Source organism: Cornus florida, unplaced genomic scaffold, assembly GCF_030987335.1.
Source record: "Cornus florida cultivar Cherokee Brave unplaced genomic scaffold, ASM3098733v1 CherokeeBrave_3.0.0_Hap2_Chr01, whole genome shotgun sequence".
Taxonomy (NCBI): domain Eukaryota; kingdom Viridiplantae; phylum Streptophyta; class Magnoliopsida; order Cornales; family Cornaceae; genus Cornus; species Cornus florida.
In genome coordinates, this window is record NW_026775571.1 from 46,737,540 (window position 1) to 46,757,719 (window position 20,180).

At 34.9% G+C, this 20,180-nt stretch overlaps 1 protein-coding gene across 1 annotated transcript; it reads left to right on the forward strand.

Moving 5' to 3' along the window:
* The first annotated feature begins 255 nt into the window (after positions 1–255).
* Positions 256–5,881, forward strand: LOC132295879 (endo-1,3;1,4-beta-D-glucanase-like). The gene is made up of 7 exons (XM_059794147.1): positions 256–578; positions 1,087–1,108; positions 3,986–4,112; positions 4,557–4,647; positions 4,756–4,845; positions 4,914–5,014; positions 5,506–5,881. Exons 1-7 carry the CDS (start codon positions 431–433, stop codon positions 5,644–5,646), a joined length of 720 nt encoding a protein of 239 aa, XP_059650130.1. The 5' UTR covers positions 256–430; the 3' UTR covers positions 5,647–5,881.
* Positions 5,882–20,180: the final 14,299 nt, after the last annotated feature.

The window sequence follows — 20,180 nt, forward strand, 5'->3', positions numbered from 1 at the left end:
TCCTATTGTACTTTCCGTCCCACTTTGTGTGACACACCCACATACTAGGTGGTAGTCAGGTCAAAAGGTTATGCTGCTCGGTAACATCGGTAACATCATTGGGCCAGTAGAGGTTCGCTCCTCTGACGTAAGTGGTGATGTAGCTCAATTCAATCTCCCTCAATTGAATCTCGCTCCTCTGACGTAAGTGGTGATGTAGCTCAATTCAATCTCCCTCAACTGAATCTCTCCCTCTCTCTCTCTCTCTCTCTCCCTCTCACTCCCCCCCCCCCCCCTTCCCCCCTTCTCATGATCTCATCTCAGACCCTCCCATTCTATCTTCGTTAACTCTCACTCCTTCCATTTCTCTTACACTTTACAATCTACATAAATACATAAATATAACTGTGTGTGTATGCACACACTACTTTTTTCCTGTTTATAATTTGCGATGGCAACCTCGCAGTGCTTTGTGAATCCACCAAACCTCAGCTCAACTTGTGGAGCAGGGTGTGTGCAAGAGCTAGGAGGTTTGAAGACCTATATCACTGGTCCCCAAGATTCCAAGCTCGCGATCCTTCTTGTTTCTGACGTTTTCGGTAACAACCCATCATCATTTTCTACATCAATCTTCGTTAGTTGTATTGAATTTCATAGATTCTTTTATGTTTTGCACTTCTTTTAAGCTCAGATTTAGTGAGTTGTGGAACTGGGTATTTTTAAATAGTGATGGCGATATCTATGCAAACAATATCTAATGCTATGCAATCTTGGATTTGAATAATTGTTTTTTTTTTATTATTATTATTTTGATTCCCAATGATTGGGAGCTTTTCTATGATTAATTGGAGTTCAATTGGAAGAGAGTTGTGGAAAAGAAGGGGTTAAAGAGTGCGTTTGGATAGCTAGAAGGAAAAGAGAGGGCAATATAGTAAATTATGGGCAAAAAGAAAGGAAAGGAGAGGAGAGATGATAACTAAGACAACAAAAGAAAGGAAAGAACACTAGTAATTCTTCATTGTGTTTGATTATGATATATGTTTCTAGTTCTCAATGTTACTGGGCGAATTAGTATTAACTTATATTTTGTATTGAAATGTTTTGCAGGCTATGAAGCTCCAAAATTGAGGTAATGTGTATTTGTTATTACCATATCTGATGAATGAAGTGAATCTCTTATTATTCAATTAGGACCCAAAAAAAAAATCATTTTAGAAAGTGATCCATTCATAGTTTTTTGTTGGTGCTCACTTTTGGTCTAATGTTCCTTGCCATGTTATCTTGCATTCCTCTATCCCCACTTCATTATACTTGAATTCATTCTTTCTTCATGGCTACTAACTTTAGGAATGCTAACTTGTTGTAATAGTTATATTTTTGTGAGAGAGTTGATGATAGTCTCAAATGTTTGAGCCAGTGGGTAGATGAGATAGCCAATCCACCACATCAAAATTTGGGAGGTCCTGAGTTTGTGGGATCCCCTAGAGCTGTCCTCGGATATCTATCCCAATAATTGCCCAATGCATGTTGAATGGGCTCGGGACGGTTAATTGGGTGCTCAAAGAGGACTGGATATGTCCTACTAAGCCAAAAAAAGAAAAATGAAATTTTGAATAGGAGGAAAGTCCTGCCACTATATCCAATAGCTGACACTCCTAATTCATAATTTACTCAATAATTCTATCCACCTGCAGAACAATACCACTCAAGAAACTGATTATTAAATTTATAACACTTACGCATTTCAGCATACGGAAATACTATATAATATAAATACATGGAAACAAACACATTTTTGCATCTATGCGGTTTTATTATTACATTGAGTTCATGCTAATATGAAGATTGTCTATATGCGAACCTGTAAGAAAAACAATACATAAGGACCACTCATATCAGGGATGTCATTTTGATATGGTCTTACGCGGCAAGGTGTTGTGTCCATTTAGGCAATCCATACGTAAACTAATCTGAAATTTGTCAATAAAAAACTTGTACAAAAATCAACATATTTGAATGTCGAAGCTTGACCAGTACAAAATTCACCTTGATGTAGTATTACACTATGGTTTTGGATTTGTTTCCCCTTTATAATTTGAATTATAAAATATTTCTATGTGAAAACTAACATTGAAAATGTTGATAAATGAATACAACGTCTTGTCAATAATTTATGATTGCTAATGGTTTAGGATCTTCTTCTAGTGATCAGCATGTGGAACTCATCACGAGTCCATAATGATGTGTGTCAGAAGATGTAACCTTGAAAATTAATCATTCCCAATTTTCAGATCTAAATACCATGTGCAATATCAAATTTAATGACGGGGGGAAAAAATCACCTTATTTCCTTTTGTCCTTTTTTCCTCCAAATAATATAACTAAACCAAACCCAAAGCCAGAATCACCTTACTCTTTACCAGAACTCGACTTGGTGCCAACGCCACTTATCACAAATTCTTGAAGTTTCAAGCTAATTTATTACGTCTCTCTTTTGTTGAACTTAATTCTCAGTACTTTAATAGGATTTATAATGTTTACATTACATTATTAACGCCAAATGGTTCATATTTTCCCTTGGTTGCTTTCAAATCTGACCCAAATACCAACTGCCTAGCATTCAGATTGAACCAGAAGCAGTACCTCTACCATAGGCCATATGTTTACAATACATATTCTAACTTGCTCCAAACTAGTATATTACCAATTAAACAAATGAATTAAGTCCAACTCATCTTGGTAACACAAACTCTAATTACCAATAACCAATAGGCCTGTGGCCTAGCGGTACAAGGCTCTTACTTTCTAAAGAGAGGTCAGGAGTTCGAACCTCAGTGGAGGCAGTGTGTGTGAGTACCAACTAGGAAAAACTCTAATTACCAAAAGACTTTAGTCTAGATGGTATAAGCTCTCCTCTCCTTTTGGGGAGATTGAGTGTTTGAGTCCTGGTGGGGGCAAAAATATAGAGTGGATGTATGTTTGCTTGAAATTTTGAAAAAAATAAAATAAAATAAAATAAAAAAGAACTCTTATTTCTTATCTTCTTCTCTCTCTTTTTTTTCCTTCCTAAATTCAACTGCACCACAACTTGGAAGACAAGGTGTTTCATGTGCTACCATATGTCACACCATTTCTGTTCTGGAACATTGGTGAAAACACTATTTCAAACACTTATTCCTCTACCAATTAGAGTTTTGGGGGCAGTATTTCAGTCTTTTGGTTTAAATGTGTCAGCTTAAATGGAGAACAAGGAAAAGGAAATCATTGGAACTTTCTGTTGAACATAGTTTATAACTTATTAGAGCTTTTTCACTAAGCTGATCCTCTAAGAAGCATGGATACCGACACAGGACATGGACACGATACAACACGAATGTGCCGACATGTCAAATTCTAAAAAAGTAGGACACTGACGCATTTTCATTTATAAATATTGAATGAGACAGGTAAAAAACTTTAATTAATTTATAAATTTTATTACATAAGTTAGAATATGACACTATTCGAATATAAAAAAAGAACATGTTATATTATATATGATATTACTATCCTGTCTTGTCACTATAGTTATGTTTTTGCTCCTTAGAGGTTGAACAATTTGATGGATGTTCATAATATTATTTCAAGGACTTTTGTGTGTTTGTTTTATCTAAGACAAAGAGTGTAGGATGTGTTGGTCAACTGTCTTGAATGTGTCAACTAAGTGTCCGAAATGTGTTGACCAAGTGTCTAAGATGTGTCGGCCAAGTGTCCAAAATAATAAAATTTATTTATAAACAATGGACACAACCATGAAGTGTCGGACACATGTCTATGAATGTCCATGAAGTGTCGGTATCCGACACGGTGTCGGACATGGACACGGCACCTCATAGAATTGTCCGTGCTTCTTAGCTGATCCTGCTTTTCTGTTCTGATTTCAAACCAAAATAGATTCATATAACTCCATTACATCTCCACTAGTCTGTTATCATTAAAATAAATTTTGAATTGCATCCTTGTGAAGGAAACTTGCGGACAAAGTTGCGGCTTCTGGGTTTTTCGTTGTGGTTCCTGATTTCTTCTACGGCGACCCTGTTGATCTTGATAACCCTCTGCTGGATCGAGAAGCATGGAGAAAGGCTCATGGCACCGTTAGTTTCTTGCTTCATAAATATTATTTAGATTTGTCATTGAAATTTTTGTGCTAGTTTCAAGCGAATAAAGAATTGAGAGCATTTTCATTGTTTTTCTCAATGTTAATGTCAAAGTATTCCAAACTAAAGTTTCAAGAGAATTGATAACGCTTCAATATTTTTCTATCTTAACACCAGAAGTGGTAATGTAGAATGGAGTATCATCCAAACGACATCAACAAATAGAAATGAGGTCATTTCTTGAGGCCCTTGCGGAATCTAAATTTACTTGGAGGTGTTAAGATTAACATTTAAGCTTGTTATAAATGCTGTAAAAAGCAAATTGGTGCAATTAGAGTTGCATTTTATGAAACAAGGAGGGGCATGTGAAGAAAGAATCCTGCCACTTGATTAGTCATTGTTGGACAATTTGAACTGATCCTGAGATTATATTGCTTTTAGGATAAAGGATGTGAAGATGCCAAGGTAGTAATTGCTGCTTTAAGAAGCAAGGGAGTTTCTGCTGTAGGGGCTGCAGGTTTCTGCTGGGGAGGTAAATAAGCTGCATAACTTGATACTATTTGTATAGGAATCATGTACAAAGGACCTAAATTAATGGACTCTGCTCCTACGATTCTCAGTTTCATTGCATTTGTCTCAGGAGTGGTAGTTACAAGACTAGCGTGGACTGAAGACATTCAGGCTGCAGTTGTATTGCATCCTGGTCGCATGACGGTAGATGACATTAAGGGTAAGCTTCGCACATCTGAAGCTCACAACAACTGTTCATTACTGATGGCATGACATTTGACATTTCAGAGGTTAAGACTCCAATTGCTATATTGGGTGCTGAGATTGATAATGCTTCCCCACCGGAACAATTGAAACATTTCGGGGAGATTTTATCTGCAGAATCTGGGGTAAGAGATGATCAAAATAAGTTTTATGGTTGTTTTTCAATAGTTCACACTAGCTAGTTGTTTGATGCTTCAAAATTTAAAACCTATGTTACATGGACTCGGGTACGGGTATGCATCCACGTGTCGGACGTGTCAAATCTCTAAACAGAAGGACACGCTGACATTGCTAAATATTTATTTTATTTATTTTTCTTATTTATTTTTATTATTATTATTTTTTATCTAATATAGTGTTTGATATAGGCATTTAATTTATTTTAAAATAATAATATAATATAAATCAAATTATTGGATATGCTTTTAAAGTACATACCCAACCAAAAGTGTCGGACACATATCCCATACGCATGTCCGAACAATATGTATCCGACATGGATACTTCACCACTTTTGAAGAATCCAAGTAACATAGTTTAAAACTACATGCATGTTGCATCTATGATCCATACACAAGGTAATCATTTTGACGACGAGCTTTAACCTGTATTTCAGATTGATAACTTTGTTAAGATATTCCCCGGTGTAGCTCATGGATGGAGTGTGAAATACAATGTTGACGATGAATCAGCAGTCAAGAGTGCTGAAGAGGCCCACGAAGACATGTTAAACTGGTTTATGAAGTATGTGAAGTGAAAAGGTTCTGGATGAATTGAAGAATGATCATGTAACAGGTTCATACAAGCCTGCACTATGCAGGCAAATGTATCTTCTTTTACCAATGAGTTTTTAGCTCAAAGGGTAGCTCCTTATCCTTTTATGTAGCAGGTTAAAGGTTCAAGTTTCCTTGCGTCTGTTGAGTTGGGTGGGTGCACTCTTACAACACCCCCCCCCCCCAACCAAAAAAAAAAAAAAAATTGTGTTTTCTTTTCTTCTTGGTACAGATGCGTTATATGTAGGAATTAATTCCCAATAATTTATCTCGACAATTGAGGTAGGGATACAAAATATTCTCACCTTTAAATAAATTTATGCGCAAGATCTCCTGAAATTGAGTATAAAGATATTAGTATCTCATCATAGAATTTGTATGATCACATCCAATATTAGTATTTTAAAGGCTAAAATGCTCGGACTTCCCCCCTGAGGTTTGATTTATTTACCCTTGATTTAAAGTTTTAAACTAAGATGATCAACTTTTCAAGTGGTTGACTTTGTTAGAAAAGAAAAAAAAAAATGTTCATTTTTTTTACAGCTTATTCCATGTACTATCAAACCAATCCCTATAGTACCTAAAAGTTTTATATAAGAACTAAATCAGTCATGCTTGATAGATAACATTATCAAAATAGCCTACCTTTTTTTTAAAATAAAATTAAGTACTGAAAATTTCTAGTAAAGGCTGAAAAGTTGGAAGAAGGTAATATCAATTTGTTAAAAATGAATGCCAAAAAGTTGAGATTTCTTTGAATGTATTGAACTTGGATTCTCTAAGTTAAATTTTCTCTAAGTTATCCTAAGTTGAATTATCTGCAAATCTATTTACTACTTGTGTTAAAACACGTTAACGAAAGTTATCTTAAGTTGAATTCTCTGCAAATCTATCTATTGCTTGTGTTAAAACACGTTAACGAATTTAAAGAAAGTTAAGTTGAATTCTATGCAAATCTATCTACTGCTTGTGTTAAAACACGTTAACGAAACTTTCGTTGATAACTTTAAGATAACTTTCGTTGATGTGTTTTAACACAAGCAGTAGATAGATTTGCAGAAAATTCAACTTAGGTTAACTTAGAGAAGATTTAACTTAGAGAATCAGTTTTTAAACTTTCTTTAAATTCGTTAACGTGTTTTAACACAAGCAGTAGATAGATTTGCAGAGAATTCAACTTAGGATAACTTAGAGAAGATTTAACTTAGAGAATCGTTTTCAAACTTTCTTTAAATTAGTTAACGTGTTTTAACACAAGCAGTAGATAGATTTGCAGAGAATTCAACTTAGGATAACTTAGAGAAGATTTAACTTATAGAATCCAAGTCGTTTTGAGATGAGAAAAATTTACAAAAGTTTGAAAATTGTACCCTTTTGAAATAAGGGAAATTCACCATACTTTACGATGTTAACGTTTTTCTTTCTCCCTTATCTTTTCCAAAAAAGATCGCTCCCTCTCTTCTCTTGCTCATTTCCATGATTGGGGGAATATTTCACACAAAAAATGAATGTCTTTTCCACGATTTTCGGAGCCTAAAAGCTCTAGTTCACAAGCCGTAGATAGATTTGCAGAGAATTCAACTTAGGATAACTTAGAGAATCCAAGTCGTTTTGAGATAAGAAAAATTTATGAAAATTTGAAAACTGTACCATTTTGAAATAAGAAAAATTCACCATATTTTACGACGTTAAAGTTTTTCTTTCTCCCTCATTTTTTTCGAAAAAGATCGTTCCCTCTCTTCTCTTGCTCATTTCCATGATTGGGGGAATATTTCACACAAAAAATGAATTTTTTTTCCCATGATTTTCGGAGCCTAGAAGCTCTAGTTCACTCTCTTTTTCTAAAATCTAAATTGCAAAATTACTCTATTTTTTTGGTCTCTTTTTCTGAAATTTAAATTGCAAAATTCCTCTATTTTTTGAAATTTAAACTGCAAAATTCCTCTCTCTTTTCACTCTCTTTTTCAGAAATCTAAATTGCAAAATTCCTCTCTTTCTTAAAATTTAAGCTACAAAATCCATTACAAAGGCTTAAATATTCTCCAATCGTAGGAATAAGTAAGAGGAGAGAGAGGGAGCGGTCTTTTTGGGAAAAGATGAGGAGAGAGAACGACGTTAAAATATGATGAATTTTTTTTATTTCAAAATGGTGCAGTTTTCAAAGTTTGATAAATTTTTCTTATCTTAAAACGGTGCAATTTTCAAACTTTCTTTAAATTAGTTGACGTGGTTTAACACAAGCAATAGATATATTTTAAATGTCACGTGTCAATTTGCAGAGAATTCAATTTAGGATAACTTAGAAAATATTTAACTTAGAGGATCCAAGTTCGAATGCATTACTTAACAGTTTGTTTCCCATTGATAGTTTTAATAATTGAATTATTTGATTTATATCACTTTTTAGTTTGTATATGTAAGTGAATTTTCTATTTTAATTGGTTTTTGCCTATTTAATTATTTTTTGTGCCTCTTGAAATTCAAAACTAAAATTTGTGTTCATTTAAACCAGAGATGAAAATGTCTAAGTAATTTCTACATTGTTTTATAATACATGAAAGCATATGATTGTATTAATTGTTCTTTTATATTTTTGCATGCATAAAATTATTGAAGTTCTTATTTAATAAGAAGAATATGTTGGTTGTGTTAACATAATGGCAAGGGATGAATGCACCAATGCCTTAAAGAAAATTTTCTTTCTTTGTTTAGTGAAGAAATTAAAGAGGAAGAATATTAGAAGATGAGCTGATACTGATTCTTCCCTCAGTGGAGCTCGGTATTTAAAATATTTTTTTTTTTAAGGAAACCAAACACACTGTCTGTGACAACCCTATTTTTTCAAGTCAGTGCGTCCTGTGATGAAGTTTGACCCGATAACGGATCCCGAATGCGAAAGCAAAATTAGAAACCAAGTCTCTAGAGATGTAATACATCTCTAAGATACCAAAGTGACCTTCCATAAGGCCACGGAACTCAACGAGAACGAACGCGGAAGAAAAAAATCAAAAATAGACCAAGTATGCCCTAAAGGCAAAATGATCTTTTCACATGGAATCAAAGCCTCGAGAAATGTACGTCATCCCTAATATGCCAATATGATTTCCTATAAAGTTACAGGACTCAAAAGAAAACAAAACGAAAGAAAAACTTTTAAAAATGGACAAGTTTAGCCCTAGGAGCAAAATGGTAATTTCAAAAAGATGCAGATACTTCCGAGCACACCATTGGATAGACAACGAAAAATTAACAAAGTTTGACTCAAGAATTGTCTTATTCGGAGTCCGAACAAATGAGTTATGGTTAAAACAAAAATTGACGTCGAGGCGGCCAAGATGGGACACCATGGGCGCCCACAACACACGCTGCGCGCACGCACCAACGAGCATCCCCACGAGCATCTTGACAAGCATCTTAACATGCCATAGGCTTGCACAGATTTCGGAGTTTGAAATGCAATTTTGAAGGCCTAGATGGTATTTTTTGGAAAAAAGTTATAAAGTAACCCCTATCCAAAATCATGTTTTTTACATGACCATGTCAAGAAAAGTTTTTATTTTTCAAATGAAATACCCAAAATGCCCCTTAAACCAAACTTTTTTCTGAAAAATGTGCGTGCACTGGAAAATTAGATTTTGACGTAAGGTTTTTGAGACCAAGATGACATTTTTTGGGAAAATGTTGTGAAGAAACCCCCCCCCCCCCCCCCCCTAAAATCACGTTTTCTATGTGATTATGTCAAAACCAAAATTTATTTTTCAAAGCAAAATTTTCAAAATGCCCCTAAACCAGATTTTGCATAAAAAGTGTAAAATGAGTCCGTAGAAGGCTCATTTCACCAAGGAAAGGGTTTTATTAAAATAATAAAAAAAAATCATGTACGTAAACGTAATTAATGTTTTAAAGCACACAGGAATGGTCCACGGCCCCCAGATATGCCCGATGCAAAATTTGACCTATCAAACCTCAAATTTGCATAAAATGAGGTTTAAAGGCAAAACTTAAAACTAAAATTCATAAATGCAAACAAAAACACCTCAAATATATTAATAGAGTCCTAATGAGTGTGCTCGTGCACACTTTGCACCACCCAAATGGAAAATGACAACTTATGACTTCATGTTTTTCTATTTTTTCAAGAATTGTGCTTAAAACCAAAAGTAATCAAAAGAAACAATTTACAAATAAATGGCCCATGGCCTCATCTTATACATATCAAATATATCCTAAAGAGTATATCTAAGTACACTTTACATGTTACAAGGCATAAACGATATATTGAGCCTAGCTAAGTATTACAACTTTAAAAGTAAAACTAAAACATGTTAACACTTGCATGTGAACAAAAATATATCACAAGTACTTCAAATCATCAAAACAACTTAAAGATATTGTGCATCCCAAATCATGGCTTCTATACCTGAAAGATATCCCAACATTGAGGGTGAGCAACGTAAAGTTAGTCGTAGGAAGATGAACATGCATAAACCTAACATTTTACAAGTTTTGCAAGTTGTTATGAATTAATTCATGTGGTTCATTCCACCTAACATCTATGTCAAAAGTGAGACTCATGTATCATCCTAAGCTACCTTAAAGCATTTCTAACATAAAGCACAATATGTATGCAAGTAAACAACATAGGAGTATACGATATAACGCAACAAGTTATAGGTTATCAAAGTTATCAACTTGAAACCTAAAATGCGAAAACGACTAAATGATAGGAACTTCCAATACAATGCGACAAAACATAGATTATCAAAGTTATCAACTTGAAATCTAAAATGCGTAATCAACTAAAGTGGTTCATGCCTCCTAATGTCTATGTTCTAAATGAGTCTAAGGAATCATCCTAGGCCACATTAGAACAATAAAATACAAATCACAATATCAATGCAATTTAATCAACATTGAAACTTCCAATACAACGCAATAAGGCATAAATTCACAAAGTTATCAACATGGAATTTAAAATGCGAAAATAACTAAAGTGGTTCATGCCACCTAACGTGTATGTTCCAAATGAGTTAATAGGATCATCTCAACTACACTAATTATTGAAATGATAAATCCAAAGCATACAAGTAAACATGCTCTAGTATACAAAGCCCTAAAGAGACTTTAAGCTTCAAATTACAAACTACGAATAATTCATAATTAACAACTTGGAAATGAATGCGAAATCAAATAGTGAAAAAACTTGGACATCCCATTCGATTCGAACTGACAATATTAGCTATTTTGGGTTAGTAGCCTGCCGGGAACTACCCTAGTACGCAAGTGTGGGGAGAACTCTTATCTCCCGCCCTAGAGCTATACTCTAGTCATAGTCAAGATGAATGACATCCCAAGTTTCCAAAATAAACAAATTATGCAACAAAGTATATATTAACATATATATACAAGGTAAAAAGCTATCTATCATGCACAACCCAATTTTGGAAACACACAATACATGTTCTGAGTCCACAACTACTATGGCATGAAAAATGTCGAATCTCCAGCATGAGATTCGTACACGCTACAATAATATTGTGCAATATTGAAAACTTAATCTCATGAATGTAATACAAGTCCAAAATCAAGATTTTAAACATACAACCAACGTCAAGTACATGATTAAATCATTAATGGAATATAAACGAAAATTAATTAAATAAATTAATTAATTTCTCCAGGTTTCAAATCTCATCCAAATAATCTCTAATTAATATATATCAAAGATCATAGGATAGTCATTACATATATCAAATCAAAAACTTAATTAGGTCATTTGAACAACTAAATAGAATTTAATTAAAATACAATAATTAAATCTCTATTTTAAAGCTACTCCAAATGGCCCCAAATTAATATATGCTAGAGAATAAGTCCTAGCCATTACAAATATCAAGTTAGAAACTTAATTAAATCATTGGAACCATGAAATAGATTTTAATTAAAATCTCTAGATTTCAAAACTCATCCAAATGCTCTCAAATAAAAATATGTTAAAGAACATGTCGAGGCCGAACTTACTATCATATCATAAGTTAATTCCATGCTAGATACAACTAGGTGAATTAAAATTTCATACAAGAAAATAAAATAATAATTTTTCAATACTCATCCAAATATTCTTAATTTAATATATGTTAATAAACATATCAAGGTTTAATTTAATGTCATGACATAAGTTGATTCCACACTAAATACAACCATGTGAATTAAATTTCATTCAAGGAAAACAATTAAATAAAATTCTAGATTTATTACCTAGACATACATACATGTTATATAAGCCTTGAAAATAATTAAAACACCAAGAATACAATCCTAAAATATCCCCTACCTCAATTTGAGATGAAATCTCAAAAGCCTCCAAAAAGAAACTACTCCGAATCCGACGATACTTCGAGGTTACGATAGGGACAACGAGGGGAATAACTATCCTCCTTACTGCAACACTAAAATCCGAACCCGAACTCAAAAATGGTCGAAACCGGATTATAATAGAAGGGAAATGACGATCTCGCCAAGGCCTACGATAAAGCCTTCATCGGAGGGGAGAGAATCAAAGGGGAAAGAGGTTAAAAAGAGGAAAGAAGCATGGCAGCCATGGGAGGAGCTCTGGCCAGCCATGGGGAAGAGAGAAGCGTTCTGAAATTTTCTCTCATCTACCCCCTATTTATAGAAATTCTAAAAAGTGCCTTGAACGGGTCCTTCTCGACCCCGAAAAGTGAAATCTAAGCAGACGCGCTCAAATGGAAAAACACTGTGAACATAAAAGAACCAAAATGAAAAACAAAAATGAATAATGGAAGAAATGGCGTCAAAAATCGAGTCCCGAGCAAAAAGATATGCCTTGAACAAGTTCGGCGGCAATCGGGGCCGAAAATTCTAAAACTGGGGAAAATGACTGGGAGGTAATTCTAAGAGTACGCGACTTGACAAAAAGTAAAAATAGATCCCGTAAAAGGACCCAGGCCTAAAACGAGGTATTTAGCAATAACTTTCGTTAATTACACAATGGCCCCTCTAAAAAAGGATAACTGCACGAAGACCCAGAATGAAAATATCTTCCAAAAATATTTTCTTAAAAACCCCCGAAATAAAATATCTTTAAAAGATATTTATGAAAAACACCCTAAGAAATAAAAATATTTTTGAAGAAACTTTGCATCTATACTCCTGTGGACACAGTGAATAACCAGCGTATTTTTCTACAAAAGTAGAGATACGTATTTTGTGGAAACCAAATGGAATGAAGATATGCGTGCTTGGAAATCAAATATAAGCAGAAAAAGTGAGGTTACACGAAAGAAGTGACAAACGGGGAAAAGACGAAAAAAGGAAATATCTAAAAAAGAAAACAGGAGACGGCACGGTCTTCATCAAGAAAATACCAATCTCCCAAAAGAATAAGTGTCGGGAACTATTCCCGTGCACTCAAGATGATCAGAAGGGTCAAAACTCGGACTCATAAAGGAATATAACAACGGAATGAAAATGATCGGGTTACACGAATGAAAATTTATTCGTAAAATTTGAGAAAAAAAAGAAAGGAATGAAAATGATCGGGTTATTACAACTTACCCTCCTTAAAAAAAAATTGTTCCCGAAATTAGGAACATCCCGAGGAGAACTGAAAGCAAGATCAAACCAAAGGACAGATCATAAAGTGTTAAAGGACAACTCCAAAAGCCTCAAGATCGTCTGAAGAACACGAACCAAGAGCAGAGAGACCCCTCCCCGAACGAATCAACATATGAACCCAATGTCAATCACCGAAAGACTTCCAAGACAACAACACATCGAATCAAGAAAAATGACCAATGACATCAATGTCGGAAATGATCATCACCAAAAGCACTACGGGAACAAGGCATTTTATGAAAGTTGGGGTAGCTAATCCCAAAACTCTGACAACAATGTCATAGGCACCGTTACGCTTAAGGCCTTAAATCCCCAGTGCAAGTAAAGCCAGCAATTCCTACATTACAAAACACCCTAGAAACTGAAAACCTAATCACCGATCTAAAGTAGACCTACTGTAAGGCTACACACAGAAGACAAAACGCTGGATCAAAATCCCTGTCGTGGACAGCTAAATCCTCAAAACACAAGTCTACTACGTATCTCACACATCTCAATCCTGACAACTAAGGTCACAAAACCCCAACATAAGTGCAGGAAAGATAAAATCGTGCAAACCAGATACTCACATAGTACATACTCGCAAAATTTAAATAACATAAATCAAATAATACCTTAGTGATGAGCGCAGAAAAGTGTGCATTTAAACCACTTAAGCTTAGGTATTCTAGGACCTTTATCTATCTTACTTTTCCGTCTTAGACTAATTTCATGCTATTGTCATTTTCAGGCATTTATCCCCAAAATAAGCTAATTCAGCCAAATTAGAGCATTAAAGAAGCAATCTCAAGTTGAATGGAAGAATGGAGCAAAGTGGAATCAAAGTGTGGAAAAACAACGTCTTCGATCGATCTCAACAAATCTTCGATTGATTTGGAAGTGATCGATCTAGCCATTTCAAGATGGATCCAAGCCTTTGTCCTTATCCAAAAGAATCCACCATCTTTAATCGATCCGAGTCCAACTTTCTTCGGATCGATCGAACTTCCTTGATCTTATCCTCACCTACCACTTTTGTCTTTATCCCAAAATATCTAGAGAATTGTCGTATTCCAAAAAGGCGCCGCCAATGATGAATCAATCTCGCCAACATTAGATCGATCTTACCTAAGTTCGATCGATCTCACTACAGTTTGATCGATTGAACCATTTCTAATGCAAAATAAAATAGAGTCCAACTCATTAAAAGATGGTTCATGGTGCAATCATTGAAGAGGCCCTAGTGCACGAGTCCAGACCATTGGGTGTGACACTTGAGCTACCTATATAAGGATTTGGAGCCATTTTAAGAAGAGATACACATATTGAGAGACATACTTAGAGATTAAGAAAATAGAGGAAGCTAAAGCTTGGAAAGACATACACCAAATTAGGAGTTCTTCCATTCTTCTAGGGTTTCCATCAAGAAGGAGGTCATTCCTACCATGGGAAAGCCCTTGAGGGTTGGATGACTGCTTCAATGAGTGGCTAAACATCTACTTGGGGCTAGAGTAGCCCCTAAGTTTACTTCCTAGACTTAGTGTTTTGTATATTCTTGGGGATTTGCTTGTAATAAATGTTTTAATCTTAGATTTATATATATATCTTGTGGTTTCTGCTTGATGTGTATGGATTAATGCTTTCAATTGATTATCTATTTCTAATCATATGTCTATGTATGCTAGAATGGATGATTCATGTGCTTTTTCTCTAGCTTTAATGGAATTTATGCATGTCTATGTGTATGGATGAAGTTAATCTAGTGATGATCAAAACATAGTGCTTAATTGAACACTCTTGCAATTTATTTGATGGTTCACACTTGTTTCTTGATGGATTGTGCCACACTTTTAGCTTGCTTAGTTTAATTTTCATGTCTTTAGTGTAGATATAGTGTAATAGCTTTAGATTCATAGATAGGTGGACAATCTATTCTTATTCCTCGGTGTTCCATACTTATGAATGCAAATGGTGTATGCCTCTAAATAGTTATGTGTGTATAAATTGTGGTTTCATTGAATGGATTTTGGTCCCATTTGATAGGTTGTGATTTCCATTTGAATTGGCTAACCAGTCTATACTTATTTGTCATCCATGCCTAGTTTCAATTAATGTCTCACACACACAAGTTACAACTCAATTTCCCCATTGATATACAATTGCTAGTGTCTAATGAAGTCAAGTTTAGTGGTGAGCTCTAGTACCCCAAGTCTTCTCCTCTATATCTTTTTCCCTATCTTCTATAGTTATTGTATTTTACTTACTTTAATTTCAACTGCGTTGTAATTTAATCAACCAAACAATCCGCTTTTGATCACTCGACCTACTAATCTAACTTTGTTTCCTCATCACGTTACCTCTAATCCCTTGGGACGATCCCTACTCACCCTAGCTATATTTAGTAGTTAGAGGTAGTAGTGACATTCTATAAATTTAAACTTGGCCATACTTCCATCACATTGCAACTTTGGTGCACGGCACGACATACACCAAGTTTTGGCGTTATTACCGAAGATTTAAATTGGTAACACCGTGTTTTGGAAACAAATAGGAATTAATACTCTTTTGATCGTGTCTTTACTTTACTTTATCTTTGTTACTTATTGTGTTTGTTCTTATTTAGCTAGGTGAATTGAGCAAGGAAGTTAAGCAAAGGAGAATTGGAAAGCAAGGAGCTAAGCTAAGCACAAAAAAAAGGCTAAAATCTAAAAATTGCAAAGCTAAGCGGAAAAATTGGAAAATAAATTGAAGTTGCTTCAGGACTCTTTGTGAGATCTTTCTAACTCAATCTCTAGTTAAATCGTCAGCCCGCGTGGTGGCAAGTTTTTAAATTCTTAGATAAATCGTGAACCCGCGTGGAGGCAATTTAATTTTCTTTGCATATTGTTCAAGCATGGGAGTATGGGAACATCGTATGTAGAGATTTGTTAATTGATTTGTTGTGGGGGCAAAGTGATTGCTATTTGATTGCTTACTTGTTATTTGCTTTGCTAGTGCATGCATAGTCGTAGGTCATTAAATCCTACTCTTGTCCCTCCTAATTTGCATCTTAAATCGGTTGTTCGTAATCCTAGGGGAAAAGGTAGTTCTCATTACTCCATTTCATCAATGATTTTCTTAGGAAGTGTCCACATCATGACATGCCTAAGTGGCAATTAGTTCAATACTTCTTTAAAAGTTTGCCGGATAGTCACAAGGGTATGGTTGATGCATCTATGGGTGGTTCTTATCTTAATAAGCATGAGGATGATGTGTGGCGTCTTTATGAAAGCATTAGTGAGAATTCAATGCATAGATCCTTATCTTCTAAAAATGGTAGAAACTTAGGTGGAAGGAAGAATGTCAACTCATATCAAGTTGACAATTCAAATGACATAGCCGTCGAGGTGAAATTCTTAACTCAAAGGTTTGATCAATTTTTGGTCAACCACAATTCGGCAAATCAAATGTCTTCCTCCCCTAATCATACTCATCATATTTCAAATGAGTCTTGTATGACTTGTTCTAATGTCTTACATACTACTTCCAATTGTCCCCATGGACATGTGCAAAATGAGCATTATGAACAAGTTAATGCTACATTTGTCAACCAAGGGAATAATCCCTATGGCAATCATTACAATCCTTGTTGGATGAACCACCCAAACTTCTCTTGGAAAAGCCAAGGGGAAGGCTCAAACCCTCCCCAAGGTGGTTTTCAAGGGAAGTATGTTCCACCTCCAATGCAAAGCCAAGGTTCCCAAGGTTATAGATCATTTTAATCAAATGGAAATTAATTTTCTAACTCGCATTTTCCTAATCAATCATCGTATTCTAAAGGAAATTCTAGGAGTCCCGCTTTTGAGGAGAAAGTGTTGACTGCTTTAGGCACTCTAGAGGCGAACACTCAATTACTCTATTCTCATTCTCAATCCATTGCTAAGTTAGAAACCCAAGTTGGGCAAATAGCTAGTACTTTGAATGCTAGAAAAAAGGGGAAAATGCCTTTGAATGCCCCCACAAAAGCAACAATTTGTTTTAGAGACTCATTCCTCATCGGAAAGTCCCATAATTGAACATGTTAATGCGGTGACAATCTTGAGGAGTGGGAGAATTGTGAACAACCAAGTAGGTATGTCCAATGAAGAGAGTGAACAAGTGAAACTAAAAATTGACACCTGTCCCAATCCATATTTTATTCCTCCTTCATTGCATATGCATGATCATCTTGATGAGAAAGTGATTTGACAAATAATGTAAAAGATTCTTGTGTTGAAAAAGTTTTGAAAGATGATTTGAAAAATTCTTGTGATAATGTAAAAAAGTCTTGTGTTGAAAATGATTTAAAAAAGGATTTTGAAAAAGTTTTTGAGCCAAAGGCTCCATTTTCTGATGCCTTAAAAGGATCCATTTCTCTTGAAAAGCAAAAGATTAAGACTAATGAAATCATTGATGTGTTTAGGCAAGTGAAGATTAATCTTCCACTTTTTGATGCAATTAAATAAATTTCGGTTTATGCCAAATTTTTGAAAGATATTTGCACCCAAAAGAGGAAGAGCAAGAGCCAAGCACCAAAAAAAGTGATCTTAACCGAGCAAGTGAGCTCCATTTTGTAACATAACACTCTCCCAAAGTTTAAGGACCCCGGTTCACCTACTACATCTTGCATCATTGGTGACCATGTCATTAATCGGGCTCTTCTTGATTTATGAGCTAGTGTTAATCTTCTTCCATATTCGGTATATGTTAAATTGGGCTTAGGAGACTTAAAACCGACGTCAGTGGTTTTACAACTCGTCAACCGATCCATTAAAAAGCCCCGTAGCATTATTGAGGATGTCTTGATTAAGATTGATAAATTCTTCTTCCCAGTTGATTTCGTAGTCATTGACACGGAACCGGTTCCAAATTCAAAGAGCCAAATTCCCGTTATCCTTGGCCGTCCCTTCTTGGCAACCTCAAATGCCAACATCAACTGTAGGATGGGGATAATGAAAATCTCATTTGGCCACATGAAGGTGAAGTTGAATATATTCAATCCAACCCCAAATTCAATGGACAAGCATGAAAAAGTTTGTGTTGTGGAAAAATATCATGACAGTGAATGTGAAAAAGTCGTGTCCTTGCTTAAACATAAAACTTTAAAAAGTCCATCTTCCAATGTGAATTTGAATAATGTTGGTTCAAAACGAAGGGTTGAAAGGGCATGGAAGCCCAAGAGTAGATTTGATAAAGGACCATCAATGTCTTTTGAATCAAATCCAATGAGTTCTTTAGGGAACAATTTGTTAGATGGGGTTCAAAGTGCTTTTCGCCCCGTCAATGAGAGGATGCATAACAAGATTATCGATCCGGGCTAAAAGAGCCCAATATCTTGCTATAAACGATAAAGATTAGTGCTTCGTAGGGTTTACAATCCTATTCCTCCCTCATTTCTATTTTAACTTTCATTTCTCGTGTCGTCTAGATATATTCTGGGTTCATACACATTGTTGGGGATTTTGATTGAGAATGCCTGCACTTTCAGCTTTGATTTAGCATTTTATGCCTGTTTGATCGATCTCAAAAGAGATTCGATCAATCGAACTTCATACCTGCATCATACCTGCATCCAATCACCTCTCTGCTCCATCGTGCGAAGATTTCCTGCATAAATCAGCTCTCTGTTCCATCGTGCGATGTTATTTTTCGATCGATCTGAAATTCCTAGATCGATCCGGTTTCTTTTTAGATCGATCTTCAGTCCCAACACTTGGAAAAAATTTCGAACCCATGAAAAACAGCCCTCTGTCTGATCGTTCGAACTTATCTGCAGGTTTTCACCTATTCGATCAATCTGAGTTCATTCCGAATCGATCTTGGGTTGATCGATCTGTGTTCCTTTGTTGACTTTGACTTTGACTGCATTCTGATTTTTAAATTTTAAAAAAATAAATAAAATAAAAATAATAAATAATAAATAAAATAATAAAATTATTAATGTTTATTTTATTTTCAAAAATTCCAAAAAGATTTTTATTTTTACTTTTATTTTACTTTAAAATTTTCAAAATTCAAAAATATTTTTCTTTTATTTTATTGCATTTTATTTTATTTTATTTCATTTCTAAAAATCCAAAAATAATTTTAACTTTAATCTTCAAAAACTCAAAAAATTTCAAAAATACTGTGTCGTTTTGAGGCTTAGATCTATCTATGTTCCTTCAAGATCGATTTATATTCGATCGATCTGAGATCTTTCCTAATCGATTGAACCTGTCGAAGGCAGTTTTTTAAAATAAAAGCCAAGGGTCATGTGGATCAATTCAAAGATCGATCCAAGACCCTAGCTCTCTTCCGTCACTGCCTATCTTTTTCCCAACCTTCGACGAACCTCCGGTTAGCTTTTACAACTTCAAATCTTCATCTCTTGCACTAAATCTCGTCATCCCTCTTCGTATCCACTTCTCTCCTCTCGGATTAGGTAAGTTTTGAGTTGTTTTGAGCTTTAATCTTGATGATTGCATGTTTGCCATGATAGATCTATGATGCCATGTTTAATTCTTTCCATTTTGGAAGCTTTGAGCATGTGTATATATGTGTATATATATGAATATATTTTTGTATATATAGTTGCTTTCAATCTTCTTTTTGGGGGTCACGTGCCAAGTAAAGTGACCATTGTTGAGTTGTTGATGTGTAAGAAGGCCCACGAGCTTGCTCGGGAGGCCCCGTGTCATTTACGTCACAGATCTGTGACTTTTCAAATTTTTCACAGTAGTTCGATCGATTAAAGTTTTTCTCTGATCGATCAGAGAAAGATCGATCTCAATTAGTCCTGATCGATCCAACTTAGATCGATCTCATATTTTCCTGATCGATCGAATATCACAGATTTGCATGCACACTTCACACAACATCTTTTATGTTCCATGCTATCTTA